Below are 25,589 nucleotides of genomic sequence, written 5' to 3' on the forward strand. Positions count from 1 at the left end.
GTATCCAAGTCTAGATCATGTTATATCTCTTACGTATTTCGTACACGTAATCTTCCAATCATCGATGAAAAACATGGCTTTTTCCAGCTTGCGAGTTAACCGAGAACCAACACGTTAAGATGTGACAGGGATGTAGATGAAAAACTGCTACTGTGCTATGTGCACAATATTGGCCTATTCTCAAGTACGCATGTGTTCCCATTCCACTGCGTTGGGCATGGGGCCACTGCTCCAGAGGTGGTAAACCCGGTTTGTGTGGCATGATTCTACATGGGGAATGAGGGCGTTAGTCATTTGTATCTGCACAAACATACTCACGTTTTAAAAATCTCTGAAGATCAGACAAGCCGGATGTTTCGAAATACAGGATGGAAATGTATATCTGTTGTTTGGTTTGTTTAAAGCTCTACACAACAATATTCCACCAATATCACGCTGGTGTTATAACTGTAAATATTATGGTCTGGACCAGACAAGCCAGTGATTGACATCAAAAGCATGATATGTGCAGTTGGGACACGATGGTGCTTCAAGCAATTCAACGAGCCCGACTACTAAATCCTGTTAATTGCCTGTTACGTTAGGTATCCGTTGCTGCTGATCAATTCTACGGTACGGTAGCTTCGTTCTTAAAGCGTTCACTTGTCACTTGTAGACCGAGTTGGACTCCCCACATTGGTAGACGGTGTGAAGGCCAAGATGGGGAGACTATATGTCGAGGAGCGGTTATGGCCAACTGTCTGATCCAACATCGAAATTTCGTATTTAAATCTAGCCCATGGTATATATGCGTGATACCCAGGGCCCTTTTTATATCATAACAGGATACATATAACATTGCAGTGTGACGTTACAAATATCTTGAAATACATTCACTGTGCTATCATTTGTTTCTAATGATGGAGCCGTGGTACTCATTGATCATGACATTCTGTATGTTATTGTATGTCACGAATATATGAAAGATATATTGCTCCAGACTTCATTAGGTAGTATAGTGGGTGAAACGTCAAGCTGAAGACCTGGGTTCATTTCCTAAATGGGTACAACGTGTAAAGTCCTTTTTGTGTGTCTCTCCGCAGCAATATTGCTGGAATATTCATTCAAGCGGCGGAAAGCTGACTCTTTCTGGCTTCATAAATCATTAAAACTTTTCATTTTTTTCAGCTTCTTAATGAAACTGTTTCTGGTGACGAGTGCCTGACAACGCCCGACTGTCATATGGTGAGTGAATAGTTACCGTTGTGACGATGTGCACAACCCCTCGCTGTCACATGGAGAGGTTGGAAGAGAATTGTCCGGTTGTGAGGTCATTCTGAGCACCGGGTATTACGCTATTCCCTGTGGTGATATCTTATGTTAGTTAGAAAGTTCAGTGTATACAGGACAAAGATAGTTAATATAATAGGGATATTTTCAAATTTTTAAATTATGAAAATTGATGTACAAATGTGCAATGCATATACAATAAGCTCATAAGGTCTAACTTCACATACAGTAACCTGCAGTTTATTTGTTATCTGTATCGTATGATTTTCAGGTATTGCTTACTTCGTCAATACAGTTAATGATTTTTCGTTATATTTCAGTGTTGGGATTTTTGTGACAACCTCTTCACAAAGTACAGATTGTACGGAGTTGTGTGCAATATGGATAAACTTTGCGTAAGTGCTTCATGTTTACAGCCGTCGTTCGGGTTCATAGAACATCGTTACTGGTTCTTGTCGATGTTCAAAGAATTCTAAAGTAATTTTTTCAAGATCTTATCAATTTCAACCCAAGACATTTACTGTCCGACAAGAGAGAAAACACAACTGGTCCTCGATGCGTGCGTGCGTGCGTCTGCGCGTGCAATGCGAGCAGTGATCGTTAGGGTCAGCCAGTGGAACATAAAGGTTTTTTGGGGGTTTTTTTACAATTTTTAAAAATTAACTTTCGGTTTGCAACAAATTGATGAGAAAGGTGCTCCCAACGCGTCATTAAATTTTGTTTTTGGTCGTTTGTGTTTTGTTTTGTTGGTTTTGTTGGTTTTTTTATTGACTTTTTTCTTTTTTGCTTTTCTCTCTTCTTTTTTTTTTCTTTTTTCTTTTTTTCTCTTTTCTTTTGTTTTATCAATACCCTGAGCTAAAATTATAACGCTTGGAAAAATAACGATTGGTTTTCTTTACCAATAGTGTAATTTCAACCGAATTGATGTGAGTCATATTTAACTTGTATTTGCTCATGTAATGTGTGGGATCCAGGTCCAGTGATGAAAGACTAAGTCGATATACTAAGCTGACACTCCGGTGCACTTGAAACGCTGAAAACTTGTTACATGTTAACAAAGTATGTGCGTTGACAAGTGATGGCCTCCACTCCTTGCCCCTATGATTGCTTACAAGGATGTAAGATATTATTTTTTAAGCATTCAATTTATCAGTTCTGTACATCCTGGTTTATTTCTTATAAAACATGACAAATACGTTCCCTGCGACTACATAAATGGTTCTCATCTATTGTCTATAGCTGTAGATAGCGATCGATCTAACTCACATGACGTTTTCCGGATGAAGTTAATAACGCAAAAGCCGTTGCTGAAAAGGACGTGCATGACAAATGAACAATTGCCAACTGTATAAAATATGGCGTTTTTCCTTTTTACAGACACGTGGGTGTGAGATTGCTTGCGACTTCAGACACAAGCCACCAGCACGTAAGTGCCGTTCACGATGTCTCCCCTTTGAACTTGAAACAAATGCGATCGATCATTTGTCTACCTTTGTTTTTGTAAAAACATTTCAAACGTATCACTTTAGCTATTAATAATGACATTCACTTCGTATGGTTCATTTTCCCTGAAGAAAATTGATTCAAATAGATTAAAACGGGCATAATTCATGTATCTTAATATTAAACCTTTTCATGCGTCACATTTCAAGGGAAAAGAAAGGAAATCGTGTTTAAAGAACTTGTTTTACGTCATGACGTCAATCCATCTTGTGTCGAAGTTGAAGGGACCTACGTTGGTCTCTAATACCTCGAGTATGATTCATAAGGAATACTCAGGGCTTTCACTCAACAACCCTTCATTCGACTCATCAAAGTTCAAACTGATTCGTTTTGACTGCATCGCCTTCCAAACAATCATGAGAGCAGAGAATACCTAACCTTCCCACACTCCTTTATTGTGAACATTAAAGGGGATAATTAAGTTTAAATGTGTTCCCGAGTCTATCTAATAGATTCATGACTCCATTGTGTCATCCATGCTGTCCACTCACATAGACTTAAAGATCACTGTGCTCTGATGCGGACACAGTGTCTGAAATATACACACATATTTGACGCAGAAAGAGGCAATGGCATCAAAAGGGGCCGTTCCAGACATGAACCTGTGTACAACCTTGCTTCTTATTAGGACAGGATATAACGGCTTTTAGAGACTATGATACTGAGTGCCATACAGACAGCGTGTTTTAGACGAGAAATTCAATAATTTCCCTTTTTATAACTAGCGTCGAAAAATCAACGCTGGTCGTTTTCCACGGGAGATATAGATACGAAACGGAACTCCAGAGTTACTGACATCCAGTGGAAGCCACCCAAGCCTCCAACCTCGTCCAAGTCCAGGAAGTCACTGGTGTACATCATAATGGTTCGGAGGAAGGGAAGCAAGGATACCTGGAAACAGCTGAAACAGGTAAGATGGTGATTAGAACGTTTTATACTACTCGGATAAGTTAAGGAGCATCCGAGCCTAAGCTAGGCTATAGAAATCTAACAGTCGTGGTTCATGAACAGCTTACTTCTTTTGAGCAGTTTTCTCGGAACATGTTGGTCTTCGAGCCTGGTTCGTTTTGTAAGTCGTTACACGTGATCTGTTGGGCAATATGGCGCAGAGTGGGTGTGCATGGTTACGTGTGTTGTTTTCTCAGTCGTGATATGTCGCTAGTGTATCTGGGCCCCCCTCAGTCATGTTCTGAAGGTAGAGGGAACATGGCAGGGAAGAACTTTCAATTTTGTCCCAAAATACCAATATTGTATCCTGTATAGTGATACGTTTGTACCGATATTGGACCATAATAAATTTTAATTTTTCCCCACTCCCGATATCTTTCTACACTGTCAATACTAGTCCATTTAATCGTATATATGTATAAACGGCCGATATTCCATTATATAAATATTATCCAATAATAAAAAGCTTATTCTAAAAACCGACATTACTGTTTGCTGTCAGTATTATTTCATTCTCTCAGTGTACCAAGATAAACCAGCTTATAAAATATGCTTCTTGAACATTCGGCTTCAACATAAACTTGCAAAATGTGGGAGTCGTTTGTTTGAAGGGCACAAAATGGTCATTTGAAATACATTTGTTCCTTTTTAAAACGTGTCCTCTGAGATTCAAAGCAAACAACACAAAAGCTAACATTGTCATGTTTGTGTTTCTTGAGAAGAGTATACGCACAAACTTCGTCAACACACCGCGAGAATACAAACCTGCCCTTTTTAAGAACAATCCATCATATGGTTGACACGTGGTGGTGTCTATTGCAGAGCACGAGTAGGGTCATGACTCTGTCAGCTACAGTACGCTTGTAATAGACATGTTTTTCTATGTGATATTGATTATCATTTTGTTTATATCAATGTGCATTTCACACACGTTGAGAACATGACATCTCTGTAAATACACAGATAAAGCGAGCGCCTTAGACTGGGTAGGCATTCCGGCGCGGTGGGCACATGTTGCGCTCACCTGTTCCAAGTGCGAAGATACACTATATTTTGGGAATCCTGCTGCAGTCGACGAGAGAAGCCCAAGTTAATCAGAAACAATGCCTTTGGTGCTGGAATAACAATACGGATTGATCTTTTTATTAGAGTCCTTAAATTCTAATCTTTGACATGTAAAGGGCATGGTGGGATGAAATAGACAAGGAGTCCTGCGAAATAACACCACGGATTGGCATTTCCTTTCGGATATTAGAGAACCATGACTGCATTGATATAAGTACATTGACTGTGTACTTGGGGAGAATCAGGTTGAGGTTTACGGAGGTTAAATGTTACTCCGGACATTCTCACAAGTAGGTTGTGTATATACGTTGTGATACGTGTTTTGACGAGAATGTCGCTGAAAACTAGATCAGGCGTATATCTTAGTCATTGAGATCATTCATATTTTATTTTGAGCTTTTGTGTGTGCTCGTTTACACTTAAGAATGATGTTCTTGTACTGTAATGGATTGTATGAAAACTTACTGGTTAAAGCGTTCGACTGTCACGCTAAAGGCTTGGGTACAGTGTGTCAAGCCCACTCAGTGTGTCTTCTGTGACATTACTGGAAAATCGGTTGAAGCGGAGTGACACAATTCTTACTTTAACACTTTCTGCACAATCTGTCTCTTTGTCTGGGGTTGTGGGATCATCTTAGCCCTCAACAATCATACCGAGCTCACTACTGTTATACTGAAACTGGATGCTTCGAATAGTTCGATATAATTTACATAATGCTATTCCTTGAAGTCAGAATATGTTATTTTTAATTTCCAAAAATATATACTCTGGCCAACAAGTGACCACATGAAAGGACATGCGTTCCTTTATTTTTTAGGTGTTTTTAGCAAGCTTGTGAAGAAACATGGAAAAAATAAGAGAGTATTTCTTCCCCTCCGTATTTATTGCGTGTCTTAAACACAATAACATGGGGAGTCCCCCACACCGTCCGGGTGATGTTAAAACGCTACACCATCTCACTGACAACATAGGTCCCACGAAAACTGTTACAGTACTGTGCCGATACAGTAACGCTAGGTATCAGTATCCGCTGATAGGTTAAGTTGGTACGTGCTGAAATAAACGTCGGTAACCCTGCTACGAGTTATTGCAGATTTGCGGCGTTTACATTATTTACCAAAGGTATTTGTGGTAACGTTACTATCCCTTTAATCACTTTTGATTTCTTCAATACAAATGCCTCTGCAATGAAAGAGCAATACCTTTTTTGTAATCCATATTGATGGCAAGTAGGTAACTTAGCGTCCTCTAAACTACACCTTCAGCAAGAAATGTAAAAGCATCAAAACTATGCATTGCTGAGATGAGGGAATCTACAAATTGAGAACAGATGTTGACCTTGGTGTATAATATCCTATAAACAGCATCGTGTGTGTATTTCAGGTTAACATTTAACATAACACCATTCCACCACACAGGCTACTGTTTACAACAGATACAATCTTGTCGCTCTATGGCCAAACTTACGATTTGATACCCCTAAAGCTGTTCTTATTTCTTTTATTTCGCGTTCATATATGTGTGTGGACAATTACAGTACTTCTGTGGTGAAATTCAGATATTCTTACCTTGTTAAATACGTGTAATATTAATCCAGGGCATTCCACTGGGATTTAATCAGAATAACGTTTTAACCACTAGGGAGTGAAAATTGTAGACCCACAAAGATCTGGTAAAATCAGAGAAAAAATCTTTCGAAAACGGTTAAGATTTCTCGGTGTCGCCTTGCCTTCAGTGACGTTTGGCGTTTTAAGATGTGACGTCGCCATGTTTAATCGCCAGAGTGACCGAGAAACTTAAGAAATCTTCAACCGAACCAACCAAAATTCATTTTATTGTGCACGTCCAATCAAATTCTGCCAAGCAAACCATCGGGATAACAATAATATAGATCCTTTCACAAGGCACTAAGGTGATCGTTTGTTACTATGGTAACCATAATACAATGTTACAAAATGGGAGTTAAGTATATCCTCACATTAATAAAGGCTGCTTCCTAAAAGGAGATCATGACACCCGGCAGTTATTCTAAATTATTTCACTTAATGTCCTAATAGTCAGTGTCATTTGCGATGACCTCAGGGGCTTGAATTGTTGAATATGACACCTCCTTGATCCAACTCCCGCTCACTGATAGTCATCGACATGAAAAAATATATTTATATACTGAACAGCAAAAGAAACGCACGGTTTTGTCATGTTTTAAATGGATGACATAAACATGAACGCTTACTTTCATGAGATTTTATGTGTTTTTTTCGACACGTGCGATTCTTTGGCTGTTCAGTATAGATGGCTATCAGTGAACGAATGCTGGACCAAGGACGTATTATTTTCAGGTATCCAAGTCCCAGTGACAATGACAAATATCTACATATATATCATCAGGACTCGTCTTGGTTTGGCTAGTTTTGACTACACGTGGATATGGCTCTTCAGTCGATCCACGCATTAAATCTCTCTTCGAGAGAGCTTTCATGTCAAATGCGCCTAAAGGGCACAGTAGTAGACGCTCATGGGGTACGTCTGTATTAATGTTGTACAGGTGGTACTTCTATAAGCATATCAGATTCCTATCTCTCCCCAGTGGTTGTGGAATAATCCCGGTGTAGGTATTAGCTGTCAATTACCTTATATTGATCATCGACAAATGGCGTTATTGAGATCCTCAGTGGAGTACTCCCGTTCAACAGTATATTCACTAAACCCAAATTGACTTCCAAATGTATGCTTAGTTTTTCACATCACTCTTAAAGAGGAATGTACATCAAATATGTATGCAACAAGCTGTATTGCTAGAGTTGCTGAAAGGAACTTATATACTTTTTTTTATAACAGACTCTCTATAATATAATACATTGATCAAAACTGAAAGAAAACAATGACACAAAAGCAAGAAGATCACTGGACAACGTCAGTTTCAACTTGGCCAATTGATGAAACCCCCTTGGAATATTTTACACATAGTTTTGATGGAGAAGATCTGTATAATTTTTTAATTAAATGAGATGAAGTAATATGCAGTATCCTCAGTTTCCACATTGCCTATATTGACTGTAACACGCATGACTAACATACATAGAGAAACTCACACAACACGAGTTGATAAAGATACATTTTTTTTACCTTTATTCACGAGTGTTGATGTAATTAATCAGTAGACACGAGGGTGTGATTCTATTTATCATCAAAAACATTCTTCATTACTTTTCATTGAAATATTTACATCTCTCAACCCAGTAGTACCATTAGACTTACAGTGAAGGGATGTCATAGCATTGTGACGTCATCAAATTCATGACGTCATACCATTGCTTGTGCATTTACTAAATGTGCTGTCCAAACAATATCTCCTAGAAAATATCATATGATCTCACACAAGCGATATCACATTTGGAACACAGTTTATGATGATAAATTATACGACTAGTTTATGGATGGCAACTTCTGTAATGTATAGCACAACATTTCAGGGCTACTTCTTGCACCTTCTTCATACATATGTATTCACTTCCAAATGCCTCTCAAGAATCTATTATATATTTGGGGTAGCCTAATGGTTAACGCTTTCGCTCGTCACGCCGAAGACCCTGGTTCGATTCCCCACGTGTGAAGCCCACTTTTGGTGTCCCCGCCGTGATATTGCTGGAATATTGCTAAAAGCGGCGTAAACCTACACTCACTCACTCACTCTATTATATATTAATTTTGAAAGGACACCAGCATGTTTGTTTTTATTGACTGTATTTTCTTTGTCTTCAACAGGTAGCCTCCCATGCTGTGAGTCTTGAAACTGACACCATTCCGGATCCTCCTGAGTTTCAGCTGCTGGCTGTTTCCAACAGAGGGATTGTGGCCAGATCAAAAAAATTATCACCGGAGTCCTTTGTGAAAGAAAGTAAGTTCCACTTCACATACAAATATCAGGCTGTAGAGATAAGTGAAACATGCGTCATCCAAATTTGATTAGTCCTTACGACTTGTTCATGCATGTCCTAATTGTTTTTTGGATGCTCATGATGTCAGTCACTGGATTGTCTCGTGCAGACTTGTTGTGGTCTGGAATACTGTTGTATGATTAAACTCCTAACTAACGAATGATATGAAAAGTTTGGTAGTCACACGTACCTGATGGTGATGTTTGTTTACAGATATGTTTAGTAGTAGCCACAAGTGGATGATGGTGGTGTTTGTTTACATATGTTTTGTTGTAGCCAGAAGTAGCTGATGGTGATGTTTGTATACAGATATGCTTAGTTGTAGCCACAAGTAGCTGACTGTGATGTTTGTTTACAGATATGTTTAGTTGCCACAGGTAGCTGACGGTGATGTTTGTTTACATGTGTTTAGTAGTAGCCACAAGTAGCTGACTGTGATGTTTGTTTACAGATATGTTTAGTTGTAGTCACAAGTAGCTGATGGTGATGTTTGTTTACAGATATGTTTAGTAGTAGCCACAAGTAGCTGACGGTGATGTTTGTTTACAGATATGTTTTGTTGTAGCCAGAAGTAGCTGATGGTGATGTTTGTATACAGATATGCTTAGTTGTAGCCACAAGTAGCTGACTGTGATGTTTGTTTACAGATATGTTTAGTTGCCACAGGTAGCTGATGGTGATGTTTGTTTACATGTGTTTAGTAGTAGCCACAAGTAGCTGATGGTGATGTTTGTTTGCAGATATGTTTAGTTGCCACAAGTAGCTGATGGTGATGTTTGTTTACATGTGTTTAGTAGTAGCCACAAGTAGCTGACGGTGATGTTTGTTTACAGATATGTTTGGTTGTAGTCACAAGTAGCTGATGGTGTTGTTTGTTTACAGATATGTTTAGTAGTAGCCACAAGTAGCTGACGGTGATGTTTGTTTACAGATATGTTTGGTTGTAGTCACAAGTAGCTGATGGTGTTGTTTGTTTACAGATATGTTTAGTAGTAGCCACAAGTAGCTGACGGTGATGTTTGTTTACAGATATGTTTGGTTGTAGTCACAAGTAGCTGATGGTGTTGTTTGTTTACAGATATGTTTAGTAGTAGCCACAAGTAGCTGACGGTGATGTTTGTTTACAGATATGTTTGGTTGTAGTCACAAGTAGCTGATGGTGTTGTTTGTTTACAGATATGTTTAGTAGTAGCCACAAGTAGCTGACGGTGATGTTTGTTTACAGATATGTTTAGTTGTAGTCACAAGTAGCTGATGGTGATGTTTGTTTACAGATATGTTTAGTAGTAGCCACAAGTAGCTGACGGTGATGTTTGTTTACAGATATGTTTAGTTGTAGTCACAAGTAGCTGATGGTGATGTTTGTTTACAGATATGTTTGGTTGTAGTCACAAGTAGCTGATGGTGATGTTTGTTTACAGATATGTTTGGTTGTAGTCACAAGTAGCTGATGGTGTTGTTTGTTTACAGATATGTTTAGTAGTAGCCACAAGTAGCTGATGGTGATGTTTGTTTACAGATATGTTTGGTTGTAGTCACAAGTAACTGATGGTGTTGTTTGTTTATAGATATGTTTAGTAGTAGCCACAAGTAGCTGACGGTGATGTTTGTTTACAGATATGTTTGGTTGTAGTCACAAGTAGCTGATGGTGTTGTTTGTTTACAGATATGTTTAGTAGTAGCCACAAGTAGCTGACTGTGATGTTTGTTTACAGATATGTTTAGTTGTAGTCACAAGTAGCTGATGGTGATGTTTGTTTACAGATATGTTTAGTTGTAGTCACAAGTAGCTGATGGTGATGTTTGTTTACAGATATGTTTAGTTGTAGTCACAAGTAGCTGATGGTGATGTTTGTTCACAGCATATGCCTTCCCCAAAGGTCACCTGGTAGACGGCCAGAGCGCCACCTACACACCAGACATAAGCCCCATGAACATCACTATCGACATGAAGATGGTTGCCGGCAAGCTCCAGACGTCCCTTGACTGGAACCACCCTAGTGCCGAAGTGCTGCCTTGTGCCAAGAACAACGAACCATGTTTTTATGAGATGAACTGGTTCCTCACCGATTGTGCCGCCTACCCAAGAGCACCAGCCTGTGAGACGTTGCCGTACCACACTGCAGAGACCACCCATTTCTTCTACCATGAAAAGGTACATCATTTCGCTGTGATAATTGGTGTAAAACTTACTCACCCATTGTACAGATAGAAACCAACATAGTGACAACAAAGAAAATTAAAAAACCAACATGAATTTAACTGTTTGTAATTTTAGGTGGTTGATTTTATTTTTGTAAGTCATAATATTTTCTTTCGTTTCGCAGCCTAATTTCCGCATTCCTGACATTGAGTTAAACTCCCTGTACGATGTACTGATCAGCATCAGAGATGCCCATGGAGAGGCAGTTGAAGGGAAAACATCATTCAAGACGCCATTGTGTCTCAAGATGAGCATTGACAGAACAACCTGTAATGATGACTTGGATGTCTTTGGACAAAGTGAGTTGAGCTTTTTGGATCAATGCTGTTTCACATTTAAACAACATTTTACCTTCCAGATATGACTTCCACTGGAAATACTGTTAAGTTACACGAGGCAATATCCTCATGGAGACATGTAGTAATACTGAAGGGATATTGCCAACCATTGTGACATCATCTGTTACCGTGACGTCACAGTCAAATCAGATCGCTTGTCTTTTTGCCACGGAAGGAGGTGTGCTGTACTTTTTGCTATCACAATAAGTCTTGGTATTTGTGCAATAATGTAAATGTAGGGAGAATATTTTTTAAAAAAAATAATGGAATCTCACCTCTGATTGATATTATGACACATTGATAAAATTTGATCTTGGGAGACACTTGGTTAAATTCTCATTTGTTGAGGGTATTTCAATACCAAGGATGCAACGTGATGGAAGAATTGAAAATCAAAATATCTTGACTTAAATCACTTCTGAAATTTGAGTTACACACTTTTTATATAATGTGATAATTTTATATCTGAAATCCAGTGAAAAATCTAACTATAGAAATGATAGATAACATGAAAATAACTGAAAGAAAGCTGGTTCATTTGAAGAATTAAAAGTTCATAATTATATATACTGATAGGGATATGAGGTTGGTGGTACCTAATATTCAGTGCTGCATGTGTCGAGTTCTGAAGTCTCTTATTTCTTATTCCTTATTTTCAGACAATCCAGAGAATGTTCCTGCTAATTTGAGTAAGTTTCCAAATGAGCTTCAACAGAGACACTCCATATTACTTCAGTGGGAATATGGGATTAGTACCCAGTCACTGCATGGTAACTATAACAGCTAAATAAAATAATGTTGGCCAAAATGTGACCTTAAAAACATTGTTTGGCTGTCATTGACCCAGTTGTTACCTTCATTGCTCAGGTTTGTATGGCCAAGACTGCAGTTGTTTAACTGTATATGGAATATTGCGGAGTGCAGTGTTTAGCATTTGTTGTCTCCTAAGAAAATATACTCACCCAGTGCTCATTACTTGATGATAAAAATCTATGAATGAGATGTATGATAATTTTCCACATGGTGCTTTCAAATTTTATTGCCTTCGAGAGAGAAGTATACACACTGCTGTTGTCTCTTTCAGGCCTAGCTGTCTCAACTGTCTACCCTGAAACAGTCTCTAGCACAGGTTAGTGCTCCTGTTTGGCTATACAGAGACAGTTTTTAATGGGATATGTGTTCAGTAGAAGGATCTTGTAACAACTATATGTAACAACTGTTTGGGTTAATAAATCTATAATGAAGACCTGAGGAGGTCAGGGGTAGAACAGGCCTTCAGCAACACATAAAAGGTGCCATAAAAGGTGACTATGCTTGTCGTAAGAGGCGACTAACAGGATCGGGTGGTCAGGCTCGTTGACTTGGTTGACACGTCATTGGTTCCCAATTGCGCAGATCGATGCTCATCTAGTTGATCACTGGATTGTCTGGTCCAGACTCGATTATTTACAGACCGCCGCCATATAGCTGGAATATTGCTGAGTGTGGTGTAAAACTAACCAACCTACCTCACTCACTCACTCACTCACTCAAACTCACAATAATGGTGAACAAAGTGGAAAAAAACTTTCAAAGTCAATTGTGTGGTTTTGAATATATGTATTGGAAAACTATCAACTTGAGATGGTGATGACAGACAGTTCTTTCAAAGGAGGTGCATTTCCTTCCTCACTGGTGCATCCATCACAAACACATGAAAAGGCAGGTTAACTGATGACCTTCAAAACACAAAGCAAGAAATGATACAAGTCAAACTATGAAACTGCATCAATCATGCTTTCTCACTCATGCATCAGATTTTTTAAATTATTTGGATCTCTTTGGCTAATGAATAATGAAAGGTTACACTTGAACCTGTCAAAATGCATTCATTTTCCTTTCATAGATATACCAGATGTACAGTTCTGGTCAGTAGAACTACTTTATTTTCCAGATATTGAAGAACTGAAGCTGAAGATCAACGAAAGCCCACAGATGACCTTTAATCCTTCGACAGGGATGATGGAGGTGAATGTCACATGGACGAGTGTCCTGAACCAGTCTGTGTTTGAGAAGTATCAAGTGTTCTGGTACACAGATGATGATCAGTACAACCCCCATCCAGGCCAGAATGAAACAGTCCAAACTCACATGATCCTTGAGCTGGAAACAAATAGACTATATACTATTGATGTAAGTCCGATCTTATGCTCATTGATGTTCATCATAATTAATTTCAGTTAACTGGCATTATTGTTACGCTTATGGAGTTCATTTGCGGCAGTGCCATGCATATAAAATCTGAATAACAAGATAATTTTTGTTATTTATATCCAAGATGCAAGAATAGATCAATAATTCACTTATGATCAAAAATGCTGAAATTTTTACCTATTATTTAGTTTGCCTGTGATGAGGAAAAATATTTTAAAACAATATCTGGTTATTGTACACAAGATTTACATTTTTTAACATAGCATATTCTGCCCTCTAAAATTCTGCCCATGTCTCTGGTACTGGATCAACAAAAGACCAAAGATGGTGCCCCATATGATGTTGAGTATGGATCTAACTATAGAAACATAAGTTAACATTAGTGTTAATATTGCAGGTGACAGCATACTACACAGATGATTACAGTGAGCCTGGCTCAATCACGGATGCTATACAACTCCTCACTCAGAGAAACCTCAGTTCCTCAACTGTCATTGCTCAGCCAATCAAACAGCCTCACAGTAAGTTGATAGTCAGTCCAATAGATTGTTACTCAATGAACAGTCCGTGTGATTGGTTAATTGGTGGCCTGGATAGCTACTGGCAAACAAGGTTAAGTTGAGCACCAACATGACAATTGACCTGTATAATTAGCATTTTTCAGAGGCACTTCCCACTGTAAGCGAAGGGACTCTAATGAGCAATCAAGTGTGATCATGTGACAGTCTTATGAGTAAGGTGTGTGCGGCTATGCATGGAATCAAGTTCAATGTCTTGCACTACATCTGCTCTCCCTTTCACAAACCAAACAGGTTTGCTCATAGCCATGCTTAGCCAACTTCTTGTAAACATGTTATCTGTGCTGGTCAAACTTATCCTTATTTGTCAGTAATACATTTCTCTTAGAGTTTTAACCCTTGCTCTAGACAAACAAATGATCACATGTTGAAATCTGTCATTGTTGGGCTCTAATAATGCATTGAACTATTGATGGATTGCAATGGTTGAATCTCCAATATTAATTAATCGATTGTAGAAACAAAGACACAGGAAGTACATGAACCAGTTTCTTCCCTTTGATTTAAAGTTGTCTGCCCCTGTTACCTCTTAAAACCCATGACTGTTTGCTTGCTCTGGGTTTCAAGTGTCTTGCCAGTTATCAAAAGAGACTGAAACTGCTTCAACTTGTAATTATTTCATGTAGACTGTGCATTCAGTTGGGAAATGACTTCAACTGAGACAATAGAAGAAGAAAACTACTGCAATAGTTTCGCTATCAGATAGTTATCCCCCCTTCACTCATCACCCCTGTTAGTGCCATAATCCAGGGAGTGGTTAGATTTGGTCTACAGCTACCCATGATTGTAAGAGGCTAGTTACAGGATCAGGTGGTCAGGTTCACTGACTTGGTTTACACATCATATCTATATTGCACAGATTGATGCTCATGATGTCAGTCACTGGATTGTTTGTGTTAAACCCGACTCAAGCACTCGTATGAGCCCTACAAAATCTTCACCATCCTTGTAAGGAAGGGTAACAGTGTTTGTATTGTTAAAGTCATCAGCAATGTGACTGTTTGTTGATATTCTCAACGACAGTTAATGCTCTGTGCTTAGATAATGATGCAAGTACTTTCATACAGGAATGAATCTACCTTGTGTTTCTAACCCTTATAAAACATCTGTGACAAATTCTGAAGGAGGCATATTGCCTGAGAAAACAATCTGTGGTTACAGAGTTAATTTTTAAGTAATTTTGAAAAATGTACACCAAACACTAAATAGATCTCAGATATGTGGCCTAATCCAGTAGCAATATTTCAAGCTGCATGTGCAGCCTGCTGCAGTGTTGGGTGCAGACAGCAGTCCTAGATGTGAGTGCACCTGGTATTAATAGACTGGCATGCAGGAGGTACTACAGTTATAGATGTAGTTAGCTTGACCTGCTTGCCGAAGACCAAACATTCAGAAAAACCATCTTCCCCAAAAGAAATCTCTTCTCACGACTGATTCCATATGTTTGCAGCAATGCCAGTCATACTGTCTGCTTCTTGTAAGGTTTCAGACTATATGGGGTACATCTACAGTCGACGGGGTCCTCTTGTAGAGTAGATACAGGGTATAGGGTCCTTTTGTGGTGCAGCTACAGAGGACAGGGTCCTTTTGTAGAGTAGATACATGGTATAAGGTGCTTTTGTAGTGCAGCTAGTCAACAGGGTCCTTTAGTAGAGTGAAAACTAGATAATTAGAGCTGAATAGCGTTTTGTCACTGAAAATGTTAAACTGTCATCGCACATGTGTTCATTATGCATGACATCGGCTCTCATGACATCATCTCGCACAACCTCATCTCAAACACTGCCACACCTAACACCATGTTACCACACTTCTTACTTCCCTTTCCAGAACAGGATCTAAGTACTCTGAGTGGTGTGATAGTGGGTGTTGTTGTGGCAACCATCCTCATCATTGTTGGTTTTGTGGTCTTGTTCTACAAGAAGAGGAAGAGTTTCAAGGATATTATCATCACCAAGACATTTGTTACTAAGAGCAACAGCTACAAATCTAATGTTGGAGGTATGTGCTAAATGAATTATGTATAACTCGCTCATTCCTGCTCTATAACACATGATATTCTCAGAGAATTCCAGGATATGTTCTAGGGTAATGTGTCCATCATGAAAACACAACCTCTGTGATCTGGCTGACTAGCTTCTTATTCCCACACCATTAATAGTTACTCATCGCATCATCCACTGGTTTGTGTTGTGCAAATGTTGATAGACAACATTGACTCAAGCATATAACACTTTTTGGGGAAGTGCTCGTACATCTTTATCCAACCTCATGTAAGCATGTCCATCCGTGATTGGTTCAGAACAAATTACCATGTATGCCAGGTGCACAGCTGACATCTGCCCTAATGGGGTATAAATTTTTGCTGGGGAGAATAAATCATTTATACCTTGGCCCATGGAATAAAATAGCATCCATAGCAGTCGGGGAACCAGTGGTTTGGATTGTCTGGTCACTACATCCTGTATAGCCCTCATCACAATGCTACAAGTTATGTTAACACTCAAACTTGACAAATTTAAGTTGGGTTGTTACATATTTCCCATTTTGTATTTACAGCTGGCAAGTCCAATTACTCAAATCAGCTGATGGTAATTAGTGATGAATGGGAACTTGACCCCAAGCAATTGAAATTCAGCACCCAACTTGGTCAGGGTGCCTTCGGCAAGGTGGTCACTGGCTACTATTGTGATCAGAAAGTGGCCATCAAGCTCATTAAAGGTAAGCTCTTCACTTCATGTGGTGAACTATTTATTGAATCACAGGGAATATAGTCACCATTGTCAAGGTTTTCATAATCTTTTGAATGTCTGGGACATTTTCGAATATGATTTGCTCCAAAGCAAGTATTCTCATGAAAACAAGTCCCATGGTGACGATTCACAAAACCTTCATAGCACTACATCATTTGTAAACCTATGATAAACTACAGACGTATGACACATCATAATGTTATGACTGAATTTTGTTTTACGCTGCTTTTAGCAATGCTCAAGCAATATCACAGTGGGGGACACTAGATATGAGCTTCATACTTTGTGGGTAATCAAATAAGGGTCTTCGGCATGACATGCCAGTGCTTTAACCACTAGACCACCTCACTGCCCCTGCAACATTATTTGTGGATCAGGGCCTCCCGAACGCTAAGGTGATCACAAGTCACTAAGGTAAGCTTAGTGCAATGTTAAAGGGGCACTGATGCGGAGCGAATAATGTTTCTCGCCAACGGTCTAATTACGAAACCAAACCGCAAATTGGTCAGCACCCGCTCCTTCGACCGTGACGGACAAAGGGACTGGGCTCCTGTCCATATTAGCACAATTTCTTCGCCTAAACAGTCAGGAGGCCGGATGCCCATCATATGCCATTTGTTTAAAAATATCCATGGTATTCCTTGTCTGATCGTAACCAAATATCCCAGCAGTGTAGTTCTTTTCGGATGCTTGGATGGTATAGTTATTGATCCAATTTGATCCTATTTCTGTGTTTTTCACATCGATATTTAATCATGTTACATGAAAATATGATGTCTACAGGCACGTAGCAAGCCATTTGTTTCAGTATGGAAGATTGCAAAGCTTTACATATAGGTAGTTTTGAGTGTTGGTTCAGCTGTGATAGCAAATATCATACGTCAATTTTGGTAGCTATGGTAGCTACAATGGTTTATTATTTATGATACTAAAACACACGGTTGATTTATTTGAATTCGTAAACAAAAAACGATGACTTTGCCTTTGGTAGAGAAATCTGAAAATTTTCTTACGTAAAAAACCCTTATTTCACCTATTTACCCAAGTACACAGCAAATGCCTGTGTGTATTCCTTATGTAACGAAATTCCGTTGGTATCTGCAAAACAGTTTCGGCCCATAAGTGTTTTCAGGCTGCATGCGACACAGAGATTACATCTTCCTTGCTGTAACTCGCGTTTGAACCTACACGTGTTATTTGTCATCCTTCTCTGGATGGTCAATTAACGAATTTATAACAGGTATAATTAGTAGTAACACCACTTCGGTTACTCAACAAAGGTTCCCATGTGGCATTTCTCCTGTCTGGAGTAAATACTCAACATTATAAATTAAGGTCTGTAATTGCAAATGTATTGTATGTTATGTAATATGTGCATGTAAGTGATGCAAGAGGGTTTATCAGCTGAGTTGCAAAAACAAACATCGATCAAAGGATTAACCGATAACACACTGATTGATTAATTACTTTTATCTCCTAGCGGATTTGTCAAAAGGCAGTGTGTGTAGATGACTACACCCTGTCGTCAAGAGTGAGTGCAAAAACAACATCCTCCCTTCAAAGAATTAACCACCCTTGCGCTCATTGATTGATTGTTCATTATTGGTTAACTAAATTACTTAGAATAGTGGACATCATACAATTAGTTGTCAGGTGTGCTATCTTGGGAGACCAATGAGAGGTTTATCTGGTTTTCACTAACGAAAGACGTGAAACGATGTGTTACTTTTTCGCAAACTAGACAGTTGTAAGACACGCTACACAAAGCATGATTATTTACCAGCTGCAGATGAATGGAATACGATTTCTTTTACGTGGATATTGATGGATGCATTCCTGAACAAGGTAGTAGCCTGACATTGTTGCTATAAAATTAGTCTGTTTTACATTCATTATTTGCATTTTGTTTTAATTTATTTGTTGTAGCATTCAGCAGAATCTGTATGACAGAAAACACACACTAGATCGCGTATGTGTGTGAAATAGGATCCACATTGACAATGTATAAATGTTGCTGTTATGTTAGAAATTTACTATGAGTATAAGCAGGTCGTGTGTTCTTTTATTAATTTTCAGAATCATACAAATATGACAATAAACTAATCAGGGTTATGAGACAAAATATAGAGACGTACATTGGCTTCGTTATTTTTCTGTCCTAATAGTTTTTTACCATTTCTACCACTGGCAGATGATTAACCTTCAAAGTGTTTCATTTGTTTTCATAATACATTTGTAATGAAGTAAAAATGACTTCACCTAAGTTGATCTGTCTATAATTAAACTATCAGTTGCGCTTACGGAATGCGCAGCAGAGGTCACGAACCAGTCACAAATTCTGGGATATCATCCGGGTACTCACGGGAGAAAAACAATAACAAACGTTTACACCAGTCCACGGAAATTGCTCCACATCAGTGCCCCTTTAAAGAATGAGAATTACGGTTAACCTTAGTAAAATTGCAGTGTGAAAGGAGTGCTAGGACCGCAGCCTCTCCACCCTAACCCACAGACCCTACCCCTACCCCTACCCCTACCCCTACCCCTACCCCTACCCCTACCCCTACCCCTACATTGAGATTATTTAATGGGCAACTTCTTAGTCATGATAATATTACTTTTGCTTTACAGACGTTGTCAGCAAGATACAGCTGGTATATATTTTAGTGAATATCTGATAGATAACAGGGCCTTTGTCAATGACTTTTACAATCAATTCTTGTTGTAAGGCCCACATGTTATATATTAACATATGCAAATGATGAGTGCCAATGTGCTCTTTGACGTTTCCCTACAGTGTCAATATCAGGGCCTACCTGAAATGTGTACATGCCAAACAAGAATTTCAACACCCATTTACCCCCATTCCTCAATTTCAGCTTGATTAAACTGATACACATGAAAAACAAACTGCCTTTAAGTCCCAGGAGAGCCGGCAACATAATTACATGTAATAACAAAAAATAGTGGCATCATTACTACCTTTTTATGATATCAAGGACTATCTGCAGTTTGAAGTCAGAACACTGAAGAAAGAGGGTGTTTCCAGCTTTAAACATGTCTACTTTAACATACTTGATATTTACAGGCAAACGCAGTGATATTAAAACTAATTAAGATAATAAGGAATGGTGTCTTCTTTGATGCCTGTCACATCTCCTCACCAGAGCTGTTTAGCTTAGATAATCACCAACTTGCAAAATGGTCCTGAGAAGGCACTTCACAGCACTTGAATAATAGCTTTTAATGGCTGATGGAGATTTAAGTGTATTGGTGTGGAAAGCTGACAAGATTGCTGAGTGAGGAGTTTCTTTAAAATATTTCACTTAAATGCATTGGATTGAAGTTACTTCAAATATAAGTGTATATTAATCTGGCATGAGTTTATTGACCTGTTTGATTTGTTAGTGCTGAAATGAAAAATAAATGCATATGTTCAAGTGCAGGCATGTAGAAACTTGTGCTCAAAGACCTTCTGCTTGAAAGTCTTGTGCTTCGTGTTTTTCACTGGCATTTAGTCTCTCTCAGAAGATACATGTAAGATTTAATCTTTGTGGTAAATATTATGGTTTGGGAATCACTCACAATTATATGCAGTGTGCATTGCGGTATATTTTTAAAAGCTGAAAAACCAAATGACCATGATACAGTCTCATACCAGTGTTTGGGGCAGTGGAGTTATGGTCCTATTGATGCTATACCTGGAGGCCCTTGTTTGTCCAGACAGATCAGTCATATGTGATCATGAGGCTTCAGTTCACATCTCACCACTGCTTCAAGAATAACAACTCACTTCACATCACTGCTTCATTAATAACACTGCTCATCATATCATTGCTTCATAAATAACAATTTATATTCCACTGCTGCTTGATAAATAGCATGTCAAATCACAAATGTTCTTCAACAATAACAGTTCACATCACAAAAGTGCTTCAAGAATAACACCACACATCACATCACTGCTTCTAAAATAGTAGTTTACATCACACAACTGCTTCAAGAATAACACCACACATCACATCACTGCTTCTAAACTTGTAGTTTACACCACACACAATATCACTGCTTCTAAAATTGTAGTTTACACCACACCACTGCTTCAAGAATAACAGTTTACACCACACAACTGCTTCATAAACATCAGTTTTCATCACAGCAAATTTGCCTACGTTGCATGTCACTGCATGGGCAAACCTGTTTTCCCTGGAAGTGTTGACATCTATATCACAGCCTCCACTCAACAGGTCCAGAGTTTATACCTGCGCAGCTAATGACATTTTTGGGATTAAAATATGTAAAACACAAACATGTTTGACATTTCAAGGAAAGAATCTGCCAAAAACCTGCACCCTTATCAAAACCGGATATGTCGCCAATAGTCTAAAAAAGTATCTACTACATAAACAAGTCACGTATCACCACAATTAAGCTATATAAAGCCGTAAAAAGTACCAGTAGTTTACAATTGCCCATCCATACGTGAATTAATTTCCATAGTTTGTAAATGTTAAAGACGCTATCCTTGATCTGTTTACATGGAGGTTTTTCTTCTCAAAACTCCATCACAGTTTTACAGCATGATGGTAAGACACCAAGACCGCTATCTTTTAACCTTCTCTTGAGAGTCTGCCAGTGAGCGCCAACCTTTGATAAATATCAGCCCAGTTTATGGCAGGATAGATTGCAGCAGTTGAGACGGAGGTGCCCGAAAAGCTGAGGATGTTGGTAGACCTAGACTCCTTCATTTAATTCACTATTTATAATTCCTGTACACATACTGAGTATGTAAATATGTAAATAGAAGCTCCACCATAATGTTTATCATGACTGCAATGTGATGCATAGATGAAAGATGGGAAATCAGGTTTCCTTTGGAAGAAAGGGTTTTCATAACTTTATATTGGTATTTATGACATTTCAATCTCAAAGCAGGGATCTGGTATTTGCTGATAAATGACAGATTAAGTTTTAATCAATGTATTGAGTTTCATCCTTGCACAGTCTACTAGTTTTGCACCCCTTTGAAAATTGGGTTAGAAATGTTTTCTAGAGGTGACTAACAGGATCAGGTCGATAGACTAGGGTTTGATGTGTGTTACGGTATTCAAATTGCATAACATTATGCTCATTATGTCAGTCATTAGATTATCTGGTCCAGACTGCAGTCAAAGAGATGGAACATTGTTTAGGTAGGTATTAAATGGGAAACCAACAAACATTATTATTTTTGTATCACTCGTTTCTAACCACAACCACTGTGTTCTGGATAACACTGAAGTGACCTGAAAATTATGGCTTGAAACGACACTTCAACTGAATATTACATGTGTATTATTTGAAAGGATCGTCTGTATATCATTGGGAGGGTGGTTTAATGAGTGTATGATGTCATGTATAGTGTTTGCTACACTGGAGTGTTCTGTAACTGATAATTAAATAACAAGGTTGAAATCTACACACACATCATAAAATATTATTTGGTAAGCTTAATTTAGAAACTGTCCTACTATGGAAACATTGCTGAATAGTACTTTAAACAACTGTGATACTGAACAATCTAATTGCCACACAGTATCAGTCAACAGTCATTAATTATTAATTTAACCATCGTCAAGGACAGACTTGTTGATAGCCGCAGACGTTGAAAATTGGGCTAGCACTTAAGAAACATACATTAGCCCAGACTAGGACATGCAGCAAAGTGCATGCACGCACACAGGCACGCACGCAGGCATGCACGCACACACTTTTATCTTGAACAGAACATTAAACCCCATATCATCTCTTGTCTCATTTCAAGTGGTCCCACATAACTTCACAACTGGAATTGTTTGATCACTATACTCTTTGGTATCACCTAAAGTATTTGAAGTGTGCTTTAGTCCAGTCACATGGCACTTATTACTGTAAAAGAGGGAGTTTTCCTGTCCCTGATTGAGAGTCTGATCCTCTGGCCACTCCTGTACAAGAAACAAAGGGGAAACATGAGGAAGATGTGTCTAGACCTTACAGAAATGGTAGTTCTAAACATTGAATCGAAGAACTGCAATCCCATCCTCCAAATGCCTGTGACATTCCTGTGTCAAGTAATGTGCCCTGGGAATGGGGATCCGTCTCTCACCCCCTTCCTCCCTGATGAAGTCAATCTCCACACTGATACACAGATCCTGTGGGGGTTGAGGTCTATGATGTTATGTGAGCAAACAAGCCCTCCAAGTTTGAAGTATCAGGGAGAGGTATGGCTGCCACCTGCTTCAGTTGGAGCAATGGGAATGTAAATAGACACATAATTGTCGGAGGATTAATGTCCTCATTTTGTCCTCTTTTGTTTAAAATTGTATGCCTGGAACTCCCATAAACCTAACCCTGGCAGTTGCATGTGCTCATAGAATGAGGCCTTGTGGTACTTGATGTAGAAATACACTGAAGATGACAATGTAGCTGATCAAAACATCAACTCCTGAAAGCAACCTGTCTTCAATATCTTCAGAAGCAAATCCTTAGGCTAAACAAAGCCCAGGAGTAATAGGAAACATGTAAATTCAGTGCATAATAATGGCATATTTCCCTGATTACAGGTATGTGCAGAACTTTCGACTGTAGCCACAGAACAAACAAAGATGGTCCTTTCAGCGTGACAAATAAATGCTAGGTAGAATTTTATATGGTTGGATATCAATATTTTCCTTCTGAAAGATCAATATTTTGTTGTACGGGCAGAAGTGGTGTGTAGTGACTGTTCCTTTGGATTATCATTTTCCACTATTGATGTTTTCACGGAAGCAGCAGTAAAGCTGGCTTTTTCCACATTATAGGATTGCAGTATGTATTCTGTGACAATTCTCAGCTAGCTGACAGCATGAGCATACAATGCTCATACTGTCAATTACTATTTGAGAAATTAGTGTACATAATGCTCACAGTATCAACCACTGGTTGAGATGTAACTACATCATGCTCATGTTATCAGCCACTAGTTGGGATATGACTACATGCTCTCATTATTAACCACAGGTTGATATATGAGTGGACATTGTGCTGATCTTATCAACCACTGGTTCCCCTGTCCTGATTAAACCTGGGATATGTCATTGAAATACCACAAAGGTAACACCCACTCACAGAACACACTGAGGTAAAAGTAGTTGGTAAAGCAGAACTCCCACTGACTTCATAAAGGAAGTTACCAATTAGTTTTTTAAATTATTTCGCAGGAACATGCGATGGTGCAGTGTGACACCTGGGGAACAGAACTGAAAATAGTTTAAGTGAAACAGTGTTTACACATGCTATGTGCATGAAACATGCAGTTTAATTATCTAAAACCAAGATGCAAAGATCAATCACCATGTTCATCAGATGAAATTCAAAATTACCTGGATGAAAGTTAGCTGCCAGCACGACATTCTGAAACAGCTATTTGTAGGACTCAGGTGTGAAGGAATCAACAGACATACCACTGCGTTTATGAGCATTTTGAACACACCCTGTGTCTCCAGATTCCTCAAGTAACATCATCATCAGCAGGGTGCTGTGAGGGTTTGCAAATCACAACCATCCCATGGCTCATAACAGGAACAGTACCAGGTAGTATCTTCAGCAGACCTGTGAAGGTCCAGGTTACAACTGATCTTCTGTAACCCATGCTTGCCATAAGAGGCACCTAATGGGATTGGGTGGTCAGGCTCACTGGCTTGTTGACACATGTCATTATGTCCCAGTTGCGTAGATCGATGCTTATGCCATCAGGCAATCAATTGTCTAGTCCAGACTCTAATTTGTAGACTGCCACCATGGAAGATTGCTCAGTGCGACATAAAACTAAACTCACTCACTCACTTCATTAGCAGTGTGCAGCGAGATTTTACAAATTCAATCACCTCATACCTGATGAGAGGAGTAGTATCACCAGTATGCATGCTACAATGGTTCAAAGTAAAGAAGAATGACTATTCAGAGTACCATTTAGAAATACCATTATTTTCTATAAAATGCAAAGTGCTAGTCAGTTTAAAATTCTGAATTCACACATGTTTTATTTTTTTAGTTGAACCTATGCTCTAAGAGTCAGGCACCTAATCACCTATACATAAAGTCAGCCATCTAACCCACTCAGCCACAATGGTTCCAAAAAGATGGTAGACCAAAGGCTATTAGTCTGGATAACCAATTTTCTGTACCCCTCTGACAAGTGTAAATTGTGCTTTACTAAGAAAGTGTAAAAACCAAAATAACGTATATTACATTTTATCACTTTCTAAATAGCAATTTGCTTTCACAATTCTGAAGTTTGTTAGTTTCATGTGATTTTGAAGTTTGTTTGTTTTATCAACAAAGCATTCTCATCAATAGCTGTCAAGGGTAGAAAAAATATTCACATAAGAAAAATATAATTTGAGGGCAAATGAAATGGCAGTTTACACTTCAGTCTGTGTCTTTTAAACATTTTCTATACTTTCTGATGACTGACTTGATGTTTTAACAATCTTGGAAAAGCAAAGCTAGAGTTAAGGGATCATTAGTGTTGAGATGTATGCCAGACAAAGACGATTATTCCAACTTTAAACAGATTCCAGTCTTCGCACAGTGAGGAAGATCATTCTGCCGGTGTTCCTCGGTGAAGCAGCACTTAGTTGATTGTCTTACCCTATCATCCAAGGATGCAAGGAGAATAAAAATGAAGGAAAACAAACACAGACGGCTGGTAGCTACCCTGAACATACAGTCCATAGCCTTAGATAGACACTTGTCTAGATCCCTCTCACTCTTAGCAGCATCAGATGCTGTAGAACACATGC

The 25,589-nt window shown here is 38.7% G+C and overlaps 1 protein-coding gene across 1 annotated transcript in view; it reads left to right on the top strand.

Annotated features, from left to right (window-relative positions):
• Nucleotides 1–25,589, top strand: part of LOC137294842 (uncharacterized) — a 64,039-nt gene that overhangs the window by 19,183 nt on the left and 19,267 nt on the right. The window contains exons 2-14 of the mRNA XM_067825968.1: nucleotides 1,168–1,224; nucleotides 1,590–1,664; nucleotides 2,647–2,695; nucleotides 3,498–3,682; nucleotides 8,551–8,683; nucleotides 10,586–10,878; nucleotides 11,051–11,225; nucleotides 11,924–11,953; nucleotides 12,349–12,393; nucleotides 13,198–13,436; nucleotides 13,855–13,978; nucleotides 15,866–16,036; nucleotides 16,595–16,756. Coding sequence (XP_067682069.1) covers nucleotides 1,168–1,224; nucleotides 1,590–1,664; nucleotides 2,647–2,695; nucleotides 3,498–3,682; nucleotides 8,551–8,683; nucleotides 10,586–10,878; nucleotides 11,051–11,225; nucleotides 11,924–11,953; nucleotides 12,349–12,393; nucleotides 13,198–13,436; nucleotides 13,855–13,978; nucleotides 15,866–16,036; nucleotides 16,595–16,756 — 1,738 coding nt within the window. The remainder of the gene's footprint in view (nucleotides 1–1,167; nucleotides 1,225–1,589; nucleotides 1,665–2,646; nucleotides 2,696–3,497; nucleotides 3,683–8,550; nucleotides 8,684–10,585; nucleotides 10,879–11,050; nucleotides 11,226–11,923; nucleotides 11,954–12,348; nucleotides 12,394–13,197; nucleotides 13,437–13,854; nucleotides 13,979–15,865; nucleotides 16,037–16,594; nucleotides 16,757–25,589) is intronic.

The sequence above is a fragment of the Haliotis asinina genome, chromosome 8 (genome assembly GCF_037392515.1).
Source record: "Haliotis asinina isolate JCU_RB_2024 chromosome 8, JCU_Hal_asi_v2, whole genome shotgun sequence".
NCBI lineage: Eukaryota > Metazoa > Mollusca > Gastropoda > Lepetellida > Haliotidae > Haliotis > Haliotis asinina.